Here is a 16,713-nt window from a genome sequence, read left to right as displayed (position 1 = left end):
GATGATCTTCAGTTGGGGTCACAGGAACTTTGTTGTTTTACAATGTGGCCAATATTCATTTTGGACTCATATTACTTTTGTCCCCTTATCTTTTCACCTCTCTGCCCAACTTCTTTGTAAGAGGCTTAACAAATATAAGTTTGAGATCATAAAATTTTATAAGACAACAGCTTCTGCTTTGTGCCATCCCTGTCTTTGCCCAGTCTTTACTGTTTACTGCCAATTCCTGTTCAGCCTTTTCTGTTGTCTTTCGGCTTGAATGACTGTCTCAATCTGTGTTCCTTACTTAGTCTTACTTTTATGGTTTTTATCATTATACTCGCAAGGTAATAATTAATTTCACATAAGCAAATATAATGTCATCTTTAATTATTTTTAAGCCAGTATTTATTTCCTTAGAATACCTATTCAACTTTGCCTTTCACTCATATTTTTAACATTCCAAGAAGAAATATACACATTGAGAATTAAATTTAAGTCAAATTACATTAGCTTAAAACCTCTGATTTCTTTATTTTTACTTTCTCTGCCATCTCCTTTTTATTGGAGTAATACATAAAGCATAGAAAAGTTATATTACACAGTAAATTCTTACTTATCAGTGGGTTCATGGAAACTGCAACTTTAAGCAAAACTGATGGATCCATAGAATAGGATCATTTGGTTCAGTGCCACTTGTTCTAAAGTTTATGAGAAAAAATATTAATTACACATTGTTGGGCTTAGTCACAGTTTCCAAGAACCTATTGACGACATTAAGTTTTTATGGACATCATTGACAAAATATGAAAAAAAAATGAGTATGATTAACTAATTGTACTTTTAGTTTCACTGAATTTCCAGAAATAAAAACTTCAAATTATCTTTCTGCTTAAGGAATGGAATCAAGTCAAACTTGTGGCCTGTATGCATACATGTGGCCTGTATGTTATGTAAGTTTGATTAGCTATAACTTAATTTATATGTTCCCAGTAAAACAAAATTGGCATGAAAGACATTGTACTCTGTCAACTTGCCATAAACCACAAAATCTCAGATGGTACAGGTAAATTACATTATAGCTTACTTCCTAAATTCCCCCCAAGACTTTCATTTTAAAATAAAACACATTTGAAATCAACCAGGTGATTTTGAGAAAAAGAAAAGATTTCAGATTTTTCTCAAATATAAAAGTGTTCTATAATTAGTCTTAAGAAAAGGTTAAATTATGAGTAGTGTGTTTTTAAAGGAAGGCAGGGTAAAATATGTACTATTTCTCTATTTCTCAAAATTCTTTCTTTCTTTTTTTTTTTTTTTTTTTTTTTGAGTTGGAGCCTCATTCTGTCGCCCAGGCTGGAGTGCAGTGGCGCGATGTCGGCTCACTGCAACCTTTGCCTCCCAGGTTCACGCAATTCTTCTGCCTCAGCCTCCCGAGTAGCTGGATTTACAGGCGCACACCACGCCCAGCTAAATTTTTTTGTATTTTTAGTAGAGACGGGGTTTCACTGTGTTGGCCAGACTGGTCTCGAACTTCTGACCTCTTGATCCACCTGCCTCAGCCTCTCAAAGTGCTGGGATTACAGACGTGAGCCACCGCACCTGGCCTCTATTTCTCAAAATTCTTATAACCAAAATAAAATTTTAGAAATTGATACTTTAAGGAACCACAAAGTTCCTAACAGTGATATTAAATATGTTACTTGAAAAAGTTCCTCTCTCGTAAGTCATTGCAGCTGGATCTTATAGATTATGTTGGATATATACTGCATATGAAATTTTAATATTAAAAAAACATAAAATATCAATTTATGTTCATTAGTGTTTTAGTTATAATATTATAAATATTGGGTTGAATTAAATGTTTTCAAAATAAATATATGATCTATTTGTATTTACTTTTTAAAATGTAGCTACTAGAAAATTTAAATTACATATTTGATTTGCATTTACATATGTATTTGTTGAAAACTACTGAATAGTGCTGCTCTAGATTGAAATAAGGCCATTTTCTGCCATTTAAGAAACCAGGAGAAGAAAATACAGCTGAAACCAGGGGTCATAAATGCAAATGGTTACATCTGGTGGTACATGAAATGCTTGAGATCTGGATGTGAAACAAAAGCATTTCTATTGCACCCAAGCCGAAAACCTATCTTGTTACCTTGCCTTTTAAAACACTGTGAGCATGAAGCAGCCAACCAAAAGATGCCTGCCATTTGCCATTTAAGAAGCATTGGAGTAAAAAGAAAGAATGGAGAGAATGGATATTTACTGGGGAAGGCCTTTCCTTATTCACTGGTAGGGATAAGGGCTCATGTTTAAATGATACAGGAGCTGTGACTTTAAAGTACGCTGACTTGTTTTCTAAAACCATCAACAAGTTCTCTGTAGAAACATAATTAAGCCCCACTCTCACACTACCAATTTGAGTAATGGAGCAAAGATAAAGAGGCAAATGGAAAGTCTGAAAGCCCTAGGGTCTTAGGGTCTTAGATTTTCTTTAAATATCTGTGTGTGTGTGTGGTTTTTGAAAGATTATATTTGGCACTTAAATACTGATACATGTATATACGTACGTATATTCTGTATTAACATCATTTTTTTACTATAAAAAATGTCTGTTTTATTGCAGATGGAGTCTGCACGCAAAGCATGGGAGAATTCTCCAAATGTAAGGGAAAAGGGGTCTCCAGTAACTTCCACAGCACCTCCAATTGCAACTGGAGTCAGCAGTAGTGCCAGTGGACCAAGCACTGCGAATTACAATTCATTCTCAAGTGCATCCATGCCCCAGATTCCTGTTGCTTCAGTCACTCCTACAACATCACTATCAGGTAGAACTTTTTCGTTCTGTTTCTTTAAATATCTTACATTATTTAAAATTTTAATGATTTTTTCTTGTTTACTATGTCTAGCCCTCCCAAAATAGTAATATTCAATCTTCCCACCTCAGCCTACCAAAGTGCTGGGATTACAGGCATGAGCCACCACACATGGCCAGTAATTGCTTTTTAAAATGTCATTTTCCTCTAAATTTTTCTAGGAAGTTCACCTTTTGATTGTCATTTTTATGTATATACAACTAACTAGATCAGCTCAAAAATAACAGAGAATCATGCCTCTTTTAAATGTTTCACAATCTGTATCTAATTTGAAGGTGCTATTGGCCTAAACCTGTTGGGATAACATATTTTCTGGTAAAGACTTAGGGATGGAGAATTTTCAGCCTCTGCTATTTGAGTGATGTAATTCATTGGATTTGGCTTTAGTTTGGTTTGGTTTTTGTTTTATTTTGTTTTTTAGGAGAGTCCTTTGGTGCCCAAAGTTAGAAGGTGCTTTTCTTGCTCTTTTTCCTTAGATTTTCTTAAATTGTTACTAGTGTGTAATCTTTTCATTGAACTATCTCATTATTTGGAGGCCTTAGGGTTCTTAAAGAAACGCAAATGTTTCCAAAATGCTTGACTCTACAAAAGTACACCCTTTTCCTTTTACCATATGTAGAACCAAGTTTCTTCTGTTGAAAAAATAAAATTTAATTTCAAGCTTTCTCAGTATTATCTGCTTCCAAAGCAGTAGGAAGCTCCTTTCCAGTGATATAAATTACTTTGTTTGACTGGTTCTCATTCAATATTGCTTTTCAGTATTCCAGCCCACCGTGCTATTTTTAGGTACCAAAAAGCTGGTCTTAGGTTTATACAAGTTATTTTGATATTGTGTGTAATCAGAAATATGTATTAACACAAACTCCCGAGATTCTACGCTGCATTAACATTTTAAATCAAACTGTGTTCCAACTATATTTCTTTTCACTTTAAAACCCTTCCTAGCATTCCTCCACCACTCATTTGCCAAGGCATCTTCACTTATGTTTACTAGACTAGCTTGAGCCCCAGTCTACTTTAGGATGGGGGGGTTAGTGAAGGTGGTGTAAAGGAAACAGGAGAGTATGGTAGGAAGATCTGGAAATAATGGTTCCTAGTTCTTTCTTTGGAACCCAACTAACCCGTTTCCCCACATCTAGATTTCCTCCACTATGCTTGACTAGGATAATTTTTTTAACAAGGCCCTTATTGCCTAGTCATCCTACTGGTAGATGATTCACTAGAAGGACAGAAGCACTTGAATTTTGGTCCACTCTCAGGTGGAACATCATCTGAAGATAATGACAACTATACATTACTTTTTAATCAAATACCAATATTGACATTTTGGGCTAGTAATACAGTCATAATAGCTCACTAATCAATAAAACAAATTGACCCTAACACCTAAGTTTTATAACTCTATTTACTTATTAAGTAGTTTATTTAATTTGTTTTAAAGGTATTACTATATACCAGGTGGTTTTGTTTTGTTTTTGTTTGTTTTTTGGTTAGTTGTTTTTGGAGTTGTGTGGTTTTTTTGTTTAAGAGATGATGTCTTGCTCTGTCGCTCAGGCTGGAGTGCGGCAACATCATCACTGTTCACTGCAGCCTCAAACTCCTGGGTTCAAGCAGTCCTTCCATCTCAGCCTCCCAAGTAGCTGCGACTACAGGCACCACCATGCCCAACTAATTTTTTAATTTTGTGTAGAGACAGGATTTTACAATGTTCCCCAGGCTGGTCTTGTACTCCTGGTCTCAACATGTGCCAGTTTTTGCAGGAGAGAGAAATCCAGCCTTAAGTTTGTGTGACATTTTAGGACTAGTTGAGATCTTTCAAGGCCCATGTATATTCATAATTATTTCTAAGGTATAGCACTTTTCTCTTTTGTGTCCTTATATCTATGGTCATAAGTGAATGAAGCTCTTGATTATATATCCTATTCTTCTTTGTGATGATTAAAAAACAAATCGTTTCTGGCTAAACTATAACAGTTACATAGGCTCTCAGCCTCATTTTATGAATTTTGTGTTTTGTTTCTTTCTTGTTTTAATTTTCTATTGTTTATTGTTCCATATTTTCTAGTCATATTTACATTTGGTGATAATTACTGTTTTCTTTTATAAGCTACCTCATCTACTTTTGGCCTGAAGCAGTATATAAGTACGTGATGGGTAGAAACATTAATTTTGCAGTTTCTGGTTGGTACTGTGAACAATAGCAACACTTTTAAATATGTTCTATTTTCCCCTTTATTTGCTTCCCCAAATATAGGAGCTGGTACATACACTACCTCTTCTTTGAGCACAAAATCTACAACCACATCGGACCCTCCAAATATTTGTAAAGTGAAACCTCAGCAGTTACAGACAAGCAGCCTGCCTTCTGCAAGTCATTTTTCACAGTTAAGCTGTATGCCTTCCCTTATTGCCCAGCAACAACAGAGTCCGCAAGTTTATGTGTCTCAGTCTGCAGCAGGTAATGTTTTTAGGCTTGAATATAAGGAATTTAGAAAATGAAGACTTACTAAAATGCTTATTTTTGTCTCTTCTTACCCTTTCAGCTAAGCATAAGGCTCTTAAAGTACATTGCTGTAAATATTTAAATTCGTGTAATTTTTTTTTTTTTTTTTTGAGATGGTGTCTGGCTCTGTTGCCCAGGCTGGATTGCAGTGACGCGGTCTTGGCTCACTGCCACCTCCACCTCCCAGATTCAAGTGATCCTCTCACCTCAGCCTCCCAAGTAGCTGGGACCACAGGAGCATACCACCACGCCCAGCTAATTTTTCTTTTTTCTTTTTTTTTTTTCATTTTTGGTAGAGACGGGGTTTTACCATGTTGCCCAAGCTGGCCTCAAACTCCTGAGCTCAAGTGATCCTCCTGCCTCAGCCTCCCAAAGTGCTGGAATTACAGGCATGAGCCACCTCACCCAGCCTAAATTGGCATAATTCTTTTTAAAAGTGTCTTGGAAAGTATAAGCATACATACTTACTGTAGTAACAGTTTCATAACTAGGAATCTCATATGGATACACTTAACCTATTAGAGATTAAGTGAGGGTATTCATTGCAGTATTATTTCTAATAATGACAAGTTAAAAACATTATATAGGCTGGGTGTGGTGGCTCATACCTATAATCCCAGCACTTTGAGAGGCCAAGGCAGAAGGATTGCTTGACCCTAGGAGTTCAAGACCAACCTGAGCAACATAGTGAGACCCATCTCTACAAAAAATTTTAAACATTAGCTGGATGTGATGGCACATGCCTGTAGTTCCAGCTACTTGGGAGGCTGAGGTGAGAGAATCATTTGAACCGAGGTGATAATCATGCCACTGCACTCCAGCCTGGCGGAGTGAGACCCTGTCTCATCGTAATAATATGTGGAGTTCTGCAGAACATACTACTATATAAAAACAGTGAGTCAGCCAGGCACCGTGGCTCACGCCTGTAATCCCAGCACTTTGGGAGGCTGAGGCGGGCAGATCAGTTGAGGCCAGCAGTTGAAGACCCGCCTGGCCAACATGGTGAAACCATGTCTCTACTAAAAATACAAAAATTGGTTGGGCGTGGTGGCACACACTCAGCTGCTCAGGTGGCTGAGGTACAAGAATCGCTTGAACTCGGGAGGTGGAGGTTGCAGTGAGCTGGGATCGATCGTGCCGCTGCACTTCAGCCTGGGTGACAAAGTGAGACTGTTAAAAAAAAAAAAAAAAGAAAAGCAAGTCACAAAATATTATGTATCATACATAGAAAGGTGTTTAAAATTTATACCAAACTTTTAAAATTAAATATCAATCCTCTAAATATTTTGCTAGATTCTAGTAGGTAGGTTTAAAATTGGAGTAGAATTGCTGGTTCAATGGGTAGATTCATTTTCAATTTTAGTAGATTATGTGAAATTTTACCACTGACAAAATCTGAGTATCTATACCCCATTGGCAGTATATAAATTTTTTTTTTCATGCCTTCACAAGTACTAGTTATGTTTGTGTGTACCTGTCTACTAGAAGGTTTCCATCTTTTCACATTTGCATTTTGTCACGTTTTTAGCTTTTCCCATGGCTGTATTTTCAGAGGGTGCACTTAATTTGGAATCTGCTACAAAACTTGGTTTTTATTTACTGTTTGGAAAATTCTGAAATTAGGACACTTACTACTACTTGTTTATCCTGATGGTCTACAGCTCAAATCCCAGCCTTCTATATGGACACAAGTCATTTATTCAATACCCAACATGCACGATTGGCTCCACCATCCTTGGCTCAACAACAGGGTTTCCAACCAGGTCTCTCTCAGGTAATATCAAAGACTTCTTCCATCCTGTATTTGTTCCTTCGAATTTCTGTGGTTATAATAGTTATCTTGGAACATAAATAATAGACTCTGAAATTACAAGCTACCCACGATTAGCTTGATATTCTATAAGCAAAATCTAAAATTTTTCCCAAATTTACCAAAGCTTAATATTAATAATGTAGAATAAGTAGTGGGTTGAAAGGGAAATTTAGATGTTTACATTCAGTTTTGTTTTAAAATGGAGCTGATATGTAGTATTAATCTTACTCTTTTCATGTCTCAAATTTTTATATTCCAGTGTTAATGATTTATCTGTATGATGTTGATATATATGTTTACATACTTTTTCAATGCATTGCAGCCAACTTCAGTTCAGCAGATTCCAATCCCTATTTATGCACCACTGCAAGGGCAGCATCAAGCCCAACTGAGTTTGGGGGCTGGCCCTGCTGTTTCCCAGGCTCAGGAATTGTTCAGCTCCTCACTTCAGCCATATAGGTAAATGCTTTAAAAGTTATGTTTGTAATGATGTTGAAAACATTGTAACTGCTGATCCTCCTTGCCGTAATCCATACTGTTCCTTTACAAAAAAACCTAGGATGACTCTGCTGTAAACTACATTGGCTTATTGAGCATGTTGATTATATGTCATGAACCTCAGCCTCTGGTAATTTCAACCATACCTTATTAAAGAATGTCAGATTTCAAAACCTCTTGAAGTAGAACAACAGCAACCGCAAAACTGTTAGAAATTATAGAAAATAGCTGCTAAAGAACCTAAAAGTCTGTGTGCCATCTGGCTACCAACAACTGTAAATCTGAATCTCCTCTATGTACGAGCTGAGGCATGGCAGTTAACTACATTATGTTAGGGGGTGCAGGGCAGGGTGGAATATAACAGACCAGAGAGGGGTAAATATCAAAGCATGGAAGTAATGGTGATAAATATGCTGTGTAGTGAAGAAAGCATTTTTTCCAAAAATTCACTCAGATGCACTGTAAGTTACCTTTGCAACTAGGGAAATAATGAAAACTGATTTTTATTGAACTTTCCTTATATATCTAGATATTCAGGCTTTCACATACATTAACTAAATTTAGTCTTCACACAACCACCTAAGATAAGTCACCCTCATTTAACATGTGGATGTTAGGACTTGAGGAGGGTGAGGTTTTTTTTGTTTTGTTTTGTTTTAACCTAAGGTTATACATAAAGTGGCAGACCCTCAGTGTCTCTGGTTTCCAGTTTAATGAGGGAAGAAGAGTGAGAGTAAGAGTCAGATAGGAGCAGTGCATCATGGCATAGCTGTCATCCATACTCATGATGGTGGCCTTAAATCATCATAAAGAAAAATAAGTTACATTCAGGACACTTAGTTTAGGAAGGCTGTGCATTTGTTTTTAGGAATTTGTTTTCAGAAGTGGATTCAGATAGAATTTCTATACTTTATAGATTAAACCTGTCATCAGTTAATACAGTATGTTTTATATTACCATAATGATACTCCTAGAGAAGCCAGGTTCAGCTAATGAAACTTTCTTAACAGAGAGCCTAGTCATTAGTAAACCTCATAAATGTGGCTTTTATTTTTACCTTTTGATTAAAGATGCTTTAGTAAAATTTCAGACACCTGTATCATTACTTATATAGCTGTTGTAGGTCTTCCCTCCTCATCTTACTCTCATTTAGTTTCGTTATTTTCTCCCGTTAGAAGCCCCAACTAGAAGCTAAAGGAAGTCTTGTATTGAATTTGGGATTATCTTGGAATTTATATTAAAAATAAAACTTGAAAATTTCTGACACAGGAATAGCAGCTAGATTTAATCTCACAAGCCAGTCTCCTTTTAAATTGTATTGGCTGCTTGAAACACTGTTGAAAAGTTTGCAACCACTTTTCAGTACTGTGAAAAAGAGTACAGTGATTAATTAGTAATGTCTTCCACAGGCCGTGGGAGGTGGAGTAGCAATGTACTATATTTGTAATCCCCATTTCACTAATTGTCTTGGAAGATATACTTTCTAAGACCAGACGTGGTCAATAGAAATAAATGTAAGACACATGTATAATTGTGGCACTTGGCTACCACATTGGAAAGTACAGGTTTAGATTTTGAAAGCAGTTATTTTATCCCTAAACATTCCTTGTTTGTTCCTTAACCTAATCAGCATAGTGTTTATTAGGGAATCTCTGAATTGGTTTCTGCAAAGACAGGATAGTTTATAGCAGTATATTCATGTTTTCTTACCTTGTGTTTGAAACATAAATTATAAGTAGATATTGTAAAGACTGCTATGATCCTAGACTAGCATTCTTTCTTAGTGGCTTTTGTTCCTGCCACATAGGTCAGTTTTAACAAAGCATAATGTTCTTTAACCCACTACTTTTGATTTAGGTGCTTATTCTTTATCTCTGCATCTTAAAAGTGTAGACTGGAGGCATCCATCTCAGAGATGATAGGGAAGTCTGGAGTTAGATGCTGGCATATTATGGTTTTGTTTTGGGGGGTGTGTTTTGGCTTGGTTTGGTTTTGGTTTATGTTCTTGTTTGTTTGTTTGCTTGCTTAATCTTCGTGAGTAACTCTGACGTGAGCTACTACTGTGCTTTATTCCATAGAGATCTTGAGGCTAGGCCATTTATATTAAAAATATATGTGGGGAAGTAATGAAATACAAATAAGAAAAGTTGGGGCTATTGGTGCTATAAATAAGAATGTTGCCAAAGAGAAAAAGAGATTTTGTTCTGAACTTTGTAGTGAACACAAAAAGAGAATTATTCTCACTGTTCAAAAGGAAAGAGCAATCCACTTCTCAGGGAGAACAGGCCTTTTCACAGAACTTTTACATGTGAAGCTTCCTTGTATGCAGGGCTTTAAATCTTGAAACAAGTTGCTTTAGACACAGTCTGTATTCTCTGCCTCTTTACTTGATTTCTGAGCTAATTAGAGTGCAGCCAAGTATCAGTGATGGGGAGACATTCTGAAGTATGCATCCTTTTTCAAACATCACGGAGTGTACTTACAGGAACCTAGGTGGCATAGCTTGCAGCTATACACCTAGTCTGTAGAGTACAACCTATTGTGTCTAATTAGGCTATAAACCCGTGCAGCATTTTACTGTACTTAATACTGTAGGCAGTTGTAACACAGTAGTAAATATTTGTGTCTAAACATAGAAATCTAAACAATCTAAACAGAAAAGGTACAATAAAAATATAGCATACAAGATTAAAAATGGTACTTACCATGTATAGAGCACTTACCATGAATGGAGCTTGCAGGACTGGCAGTTGCTGTAGGTGAGTCAGTGAGTGAGTGGCGAGTGATATTACTGTACACTACTGTGGACTCTGTACTACACTGTGGGTACACTAAATTTGTAAAAAAACAAATTTTTCTTCAATGATAAATTGGCCTCAACTTACTGTAATTTTTTGACTCTTGTAATAACATTTGGCTTACAACACAAACACATTGTACATCTGCACAGAAGTATTTATTTTTTGTTCGTTTGGTTTTTTTGTTTGTTTTTTGAGACAAGGTCTGTGTCACCCAGGCTGGAGTGCAGTGGCCCATACAGCTCACTACCTCGAACTCCTGAGCTCAAGCCATTGTCCAGCCTCAGCTTCCCAAGTAGCTAGGACTACAGGCACTTGCTACCATGCTCACCTAATTTTTTATTTTTTTGTAGAGATGATGTCTTGTTCCCTTCCCCAGGCTGGTCTCAAATTCCTGGCCTCAAGCAGCCCTTTCACCTCAGCCTCCCAAAGTGCTGGGATTATGAGCATGAACCACCATGTCTGGCCTTTTCTTTTGTAACGTTTTTCTGTTTTTTAATTTTTTTTTTAACTTTTTAAACTTTTTTGTTAAAAACTAAGATGCAAACACACACATTAGGCTAGGCCTACGCAGGGCTAGGATCATCAATATACTTTCATCTACCTCCACATCCTGTCCCACTGGGAGGTCTTCAGTGAGGGTAACACATACGGAGCTGTCATGTCCTATGATAACAATGCCTTCTTCTGGAATACCCGCTAAAGGATCTACCTGAGGCTGTTTTATAAGTTTAAGTAAAAAGAGTACACTCTAAAATAACACGAAAATGTATAGTAAATACATAAACTAGTAACATAATTCTTTTTATCAGTATCATATTATGTACTGTATGTAACTGTATGTACTGAACTGTTACGACTGTTGGTGTAGTAGGTTTGTTTATATTTAATACTAGCACCAGCAAAAACACTTGAGTCGTATGTTCTATGATATTAGAACAGCTATGATGTCACTAGGTGACAGGAATTTTTCAGCTTCCTTATAATCTTAGGGGACCATCAATATATATGTGGTCTGTTGTTGACTAAAATGTCATGCAGCACGACTGTATTGGGTCATTTGGAATTTGCATTCTTAAGATTTTCAGTTTCCAGATGAAATTAACTTCTAACAGTATTTTCTCTTTAATCCTTATGTAGATCTCAGCCAGCTTTTATGCAGAGCAGTTTATCCCAGCCATCTGTGGTCCTTTCTGGTACTGCTATTCACAACTTTCCAACTGTCCAACACCAAGAACTTGCCAAGGCACAATCCGGTCTTGCCTTTCAGCAAACATCAAATACTCAGCCCATTCCTATATTGTATGAACATCAACTGGGGCAGGCATCAGGACTAGGAGGTTCCCAGCTGATTGACACGCATCTTCTCCAGGTAAGTCAGGGGACTAGAGCAATGCACACTATTGTATTCCTATGCCACAGATCATTTTAAGGAAACATTTTTAAAAGAAAACATGTTAAAAGATACAATGAAAAAAACAAAGTCCTTTCATTTATCTAATACTAGAAATTGCTAGACATTGCTTTGAAGTCATAATCTCCAGCTCTGAATTTGAAATTTTTTTCAGTCTTACTCATGTTTTCTAAAAAATTTTTTCTAGGCTAGAGCAAATCTTACCCAGGCCTCAAATCTTTATTCTGGACAAGTACAACAGCCTGGTCAGACAAATTTTTATAACACTGCCCAGTCACCAAGTGCTCTCCAGCAGGTAAACTATGGCATGGTAAATTTCCTCAGTTTTCTTTGTTATTATTTTTATTGCTTTTGTTATTGTTTGGGAATTTAAATTGAACCAAGATGCAAGATGGAGGATGGTTTTTAAACTGTTCACTGAGACGTCCTGAAGAATTCCATCGGGTCCATGTAGAAGGGGTTTCAGGCTCATGACACTCCTCACCACGATCACCCCCTACTTCAGTCATTCCTGGTTTTTTTAATATCTTCTAGGTTTTTTGTTGGTTTGGGGGGTTTTGTTTTGTTTTTTCTGTCACCCAGACCAGAGTGCAGTGGTGTGATCATGGCTCATTGCAGCCCAACCTCTCAGGCTCAAGTGATCCTCGCACCTCAGCCTCCTGTGTAGCTGGGCCTACAGGCTCATGCCATTATGCCTGGCTAATTTTTCTTCGTATTTTTTGCAGAGACAGGGTTTTGCCATGTTGCCCCAGGCTGATCTTGAACTACTGGTTTCAAGCGATCTGCCTGCCTCGGCCTTCCAAAGTGTTGGGATTACAGGCTTGAGCCACCACACCTGGCTGCCTTTTTTTTTTTTTTTTTTTTTTTTAAATTAAGGAAAAAAAAAAAAACTAGGTTTCCGTGTAATTATTTATTCTATTTTAAGAAAGGATTCAATGAATATAAAACCTTGAAAACCATTGTCCAGAATATAGTTACATTAAGTGTGATACAGGTGGTCTTCCCATTACTGCTAGGGAGAAGCCTCCCAAAGACCATCTGGCAGGTTAGCATACATACAACAGTGTGGCAGACTGTGATCGAGTATAAATGACAAACACTTTCTTAAGTGTATGAATGCAATAATAATTTTCAGTGAAAAGTATGTGCTGCATTTAAAACTATCTCCTCTAATAATTTCATTAGCTTATTCTTTAAAAGTGGTGGAGGGCTGGTGGGGGAACAAGTCATTAGTCGTTTTCTTATAACTTGTTGTTTGCTATTTTAGGGAGTGATAATTCATGAATATCTTATTGACATTCAGATTAAATATAGTGTTTATATGAAAACTGAGAGATTCTTGTTCTTCTCATAGCTCATTTTGACCAGCCTTGAAAATATTGTGTAAAATATCTGTTTGGAAACTTGTGAATACTACTTATATTGTGTCCCCATGTACTTTGTGATTATTTGACATGTCCTGTGGATAAATTCAAAGATAGTCCTAATTCTTTCAGTTTCTATTTTCTTCACTACAAGTAGCATTAACTAAACTATGTTGTATCTTTAATAGAAGAATGGAGATACGGTTGAGGGTTGAGTGTCTCTTACCGAAATGCTTGGGACCAGAAGTGTCTCGGATTTCAGATTGGTTTTTTTTTTAATGTTTGCCTATACATAATGAGATGTCTTGGGGCGTGGGGCCTGTCTAAACATGAAATTCCTTTGTTTCATATATACCTTATACATATAACCTGAAGGTAATTTTAAGCAACATTTTAAATAACTTTGTGCATGAAACAGAAATTCTGACCTCACTTCAACTGATCTGTCGCAGGAGGTCAGGTGTTGATTTTTTTTTTTTTTTTTTTTTTTTTTTTTTTTTTGAGATGGAGTCTCCCTCACCCAGGCTGGAGTGCAGTGGCATGATCTTGGCTTACTGCAACCTCCACCTCCCGGGTTCAAGTGATTCTCGTGCCACAGCCTCCCAAGTAGCTGAGATTACAGGCACCCACCACCATGTCTGGCTAATTTTTGTATTTTATTTTATTTATTTATTTATTTTTTTAGTAGAGATGGAGTTTCCCCATGTTGGCCAGGCTGGTCTCAAACCCCTGACCTCAAGTGATCTGCCCACCTTGGCCTCCCAAAGTGCTGGGATTATAGGCGTGAGCCACCGTGCCTGGACTTGTTGTCAGATTCTCTACTTGTGGTGTCATATCAGCCTCTCAGAAAGTTTTGGAGCATTTTGGATTTTGATTTTCAGATTAGAGATACTCATCTTGTCATCACTAAGCAAAAGAAATATGTGAAATATATTAGTAGATGGATGTGTTCTATTTATTTATTTTATTTTATATTATTTTACTTTATTTTGAGACAGAGTCTCGCTCTGTCGCCAGGCTGGAGTGCAGTGGCATGATCTCGCCTCACTGCAACCTCCGCCTCCTGGGTTCAAGTGATTCTCATGCCTCAGCCTCCCAAGTAGCTGAGACTACAGGCAGATGCCACCATATACAGCTAATTTTCATATTTTTTTTTTTAGTAGAGACGGGGTTTCACCATGTTGGCCAGGATGGTCTCGATCTCTTGACCTCGTGATCCGCCCGCCTTGGCCTTCCAAAGTGCTGGGATTGCAGGCATGAGCCACTGCACCTGGCTGATGTGTTCTATTTTAAATCTTACTCAAAAGTATTTGAAGAGTTGTGTATAGTTGTATGGATATGTCTGTAGTAAACAGAAACAAATTGCTTCAGTTTCTCTTTACTTATTTTCTAGGTTACAGTACCTTTACCAGCATCCCAGCTTTCCTTGCCTAATTTTGGATCTACAGGGCAACCTCTAATTGCTTTGCCTCAGACTCTTCAGCCCCCATTACAGCATACCACTCCCCAAGCACAAGCTCAGAGTCTGAGTCGTCCTGCACAAGTAAGCCAGCCTTTCAGAGGATTAATTCCTGCTGGAACACAGCATAGCATGATTGCAACCACAGGAAAAGTAAGTAAAGAGACATTTGCACAGGTTATTTGAGAATTTAAGGTAGTGTGTTCAGATATATGCATGTGTTATCTAAAAAACTAAAATGCGTCAGTTTTTACCACCCTGCAAAAATCTCAAACCCCAGTATATTTACATTTTATCTATTTTTAATGTGTTTGGCCCCATCTAGTTTTTACCTAGTAACAAAGAATTCACAAATTTATTGGAAGAATTGGATTTATAGTGTCTCTTGGGCTTATTTAATTATAAGTCTGTTTGGTCTGGTAATTCCATAATACTTGAAGCCTAACTATAGGAGTTTTGTACTAAGGTTCTTTGCCCTTTCCTAGATTACGTCTTCACATATAGGACATGTAAACACAGCACTTAGCTTATGGAATTAAAGAAATGTTAAGTTTATTTTATGCTTTTCCTCAGATGTCTGAAATGGAACTAAAAGCCTTTGGAAGTGGCATTGATATAAAACCAGGCACACCTCCAATCGCTGGTAGAAGCACCACACCAACATCTAGTCCCTTCCGGTAAAATGGGCATTTAAATTTGCTTATGAAATTCCAATTTGGTCACTATTTGTTAAATACTTATCAGTCCTGTGTGACATAATCCGTTTTCCAAGCAGAAAAGGAATTATTAAGACATTCTTTTTGATAGTTTTGTCTAAAATGTTACGCTTTTAAATTATTTAAAATGTGTTTATTGTACTATATTTTAAGTAAATTCTTTTGTTACAGAGCAAATCTTTTTTTCTTTTGTTTTTTTGAGACAGTCTCACACTGTTACCCAGACTAGAGTGCAGTGGCATGATTATAGCTCACTGCAACCTCAAACACCTGGGCTCAAGCAATCCTCCTGCCTCAGCCTCCTGAGTAGCTGGGACTACATACACGTGCCATCACACCTGGCTAATTTTTTAAAAAATATTGTCCAAGCTGGTCTCGAACCAGCCAATCCAACTGGTAACTGGTATCCTTTCTTACCTCTGCTCCTCCAATGTCTCTCTTCTACCAGAATGTTTTGGTAATCATCATAGTAAATTTTTACCAACTACCAAGTATGATGAAAATACCAAGAACGGTGTTTGCAAAAATCTAACAGCATTATTTACTTGGTATTACTATACTGACTAGTAATGGCTTCTTTCCAAGGGCTACTTCTACAAGTCCGAACAGCCAGTCCAGCAAAATGAACAGCATTGTCTACCAGAAGCAGTTCCAGTCAGCCCCTGCCACTGTGAGAATGACACAACCATTTCCTACACAGTTTGCACCCCAGGTGGGCAGATATAATTAAGAAATGAGTATTATTTACTTAAAAATAGTTGCTAATATGGATAAATTATGATCTTGCCTTATGTTAACCAGTTAAGAAGTACAGTTTTTAATAAAAAATAGTTTCTGAATTTAACAATAAATTTATTTTATAAAGATAGTCTGCGATTTATAGCCAGACATGGTAATTGTTTAGTTCTAAAGCAGACAAGAGAAATAGTTAAAAGATTCCCCACACAGCTCTGATAACGAGTCCTTTTCCTTTTAACTTTAAGGAGTTGACTTTTCAGCGAAGGGTCCCAGTGCTTGAAGTTTTCTAGGTTTAAAATTGTTTTTTGTTGTTGTTAAGATATTTATGTGCAATTGAGATAAAATTTCCAAAAAGATGTTTTAATATATGTAAAAAATATTGGCTTCTCTTCCCCTTGCTGATCGTATAAAAGGACTAAGAACTCTCACAAACTAGAACTGGTTCCTGAGAAATTCACATTTGTTGAATTAGTATTGATTTTATTTATCTTCAGATTACATTTGTTACAGGTGTGTGCCTTTTCTGCCGCTACCTTTTGAAAAGATAGC

The 16,713-nt window shown here is 36.9% G+C and overlaps 1 protein-coding gene across 18 annotated transcripts in view; it reads left to right on the top strand.

Annotated features, from left to right (window-relative positions):
- PRRC2C (proline rich coiled-coil 2C) overlaps window positions 1-16,713 on the top strand; it is a 108,281-nt gene that overhangs the window by 87,100 nt on the left and 4,468 nt on the right. For 9 of the 18 annotated variants that reach the window (XM_054481941.2, XM_063648755.1, XM_054482421.2 and 6 more), the window contains 9 exons: window positions 2,612-2,813; window positions 5,116-5,319; window positions 7,026-7,138; window positions 7,500-7,636; window positions 11,614-11,845; window positions 12,075-12,197; window positions 14,645-14,863; window positions 15,284-15,387; window positions 16,012-16,138. In XM_054481941.2, the coding sequence (XP_054337916.1) occupies window positions 2,612-2,813; window positions 5,116-5,319; window positions 7,026-7,138; window positions 7,500-7,636; window positions 11,614-11,845; window positions 12,075-12,197; window positions 14,645-14,863; window positions 15,284-15,387; window positions 16,012-16,138 (1,461 nt within the window). The remainder of the gene's footprint in view (window positions 1-2,611; window positions 2,814-5,115; window positions 5,320-7,025; window positions 7,139-7,499; window positions 7,637-11,613; window positions 11,846-12,074; window positions 12,198-14,644; window positions 14,864-15,283; window positions 15,388-16,011; window positions 16,139-16,713) is intronic. The other 9 variants (XM_063648775.1, XM_054482752.2, XM_054482103.2 and 6 more) reach the window with 2 other exon arrangements.

The sequence above is a fragment of the Pongo pygmaeus genome, chromosome 1, assembly GCF_028885625.2.
Source record: "Pongo pygmaeus isolate AG05252 chromosome 1, NHGRI_mPonPyg2-v2.0_pri, whole genome shotgun sequence".
NCBI lineage: Eukaryota > Metazoa > Chordata > Mammalia > Primates > Hominidae > Pongo > Pongo pygmaeus.
Note: the sequence above shows the minus strand (reverse complement) of the source record. Positions and strands in the feature narration are given on the sequence as shown.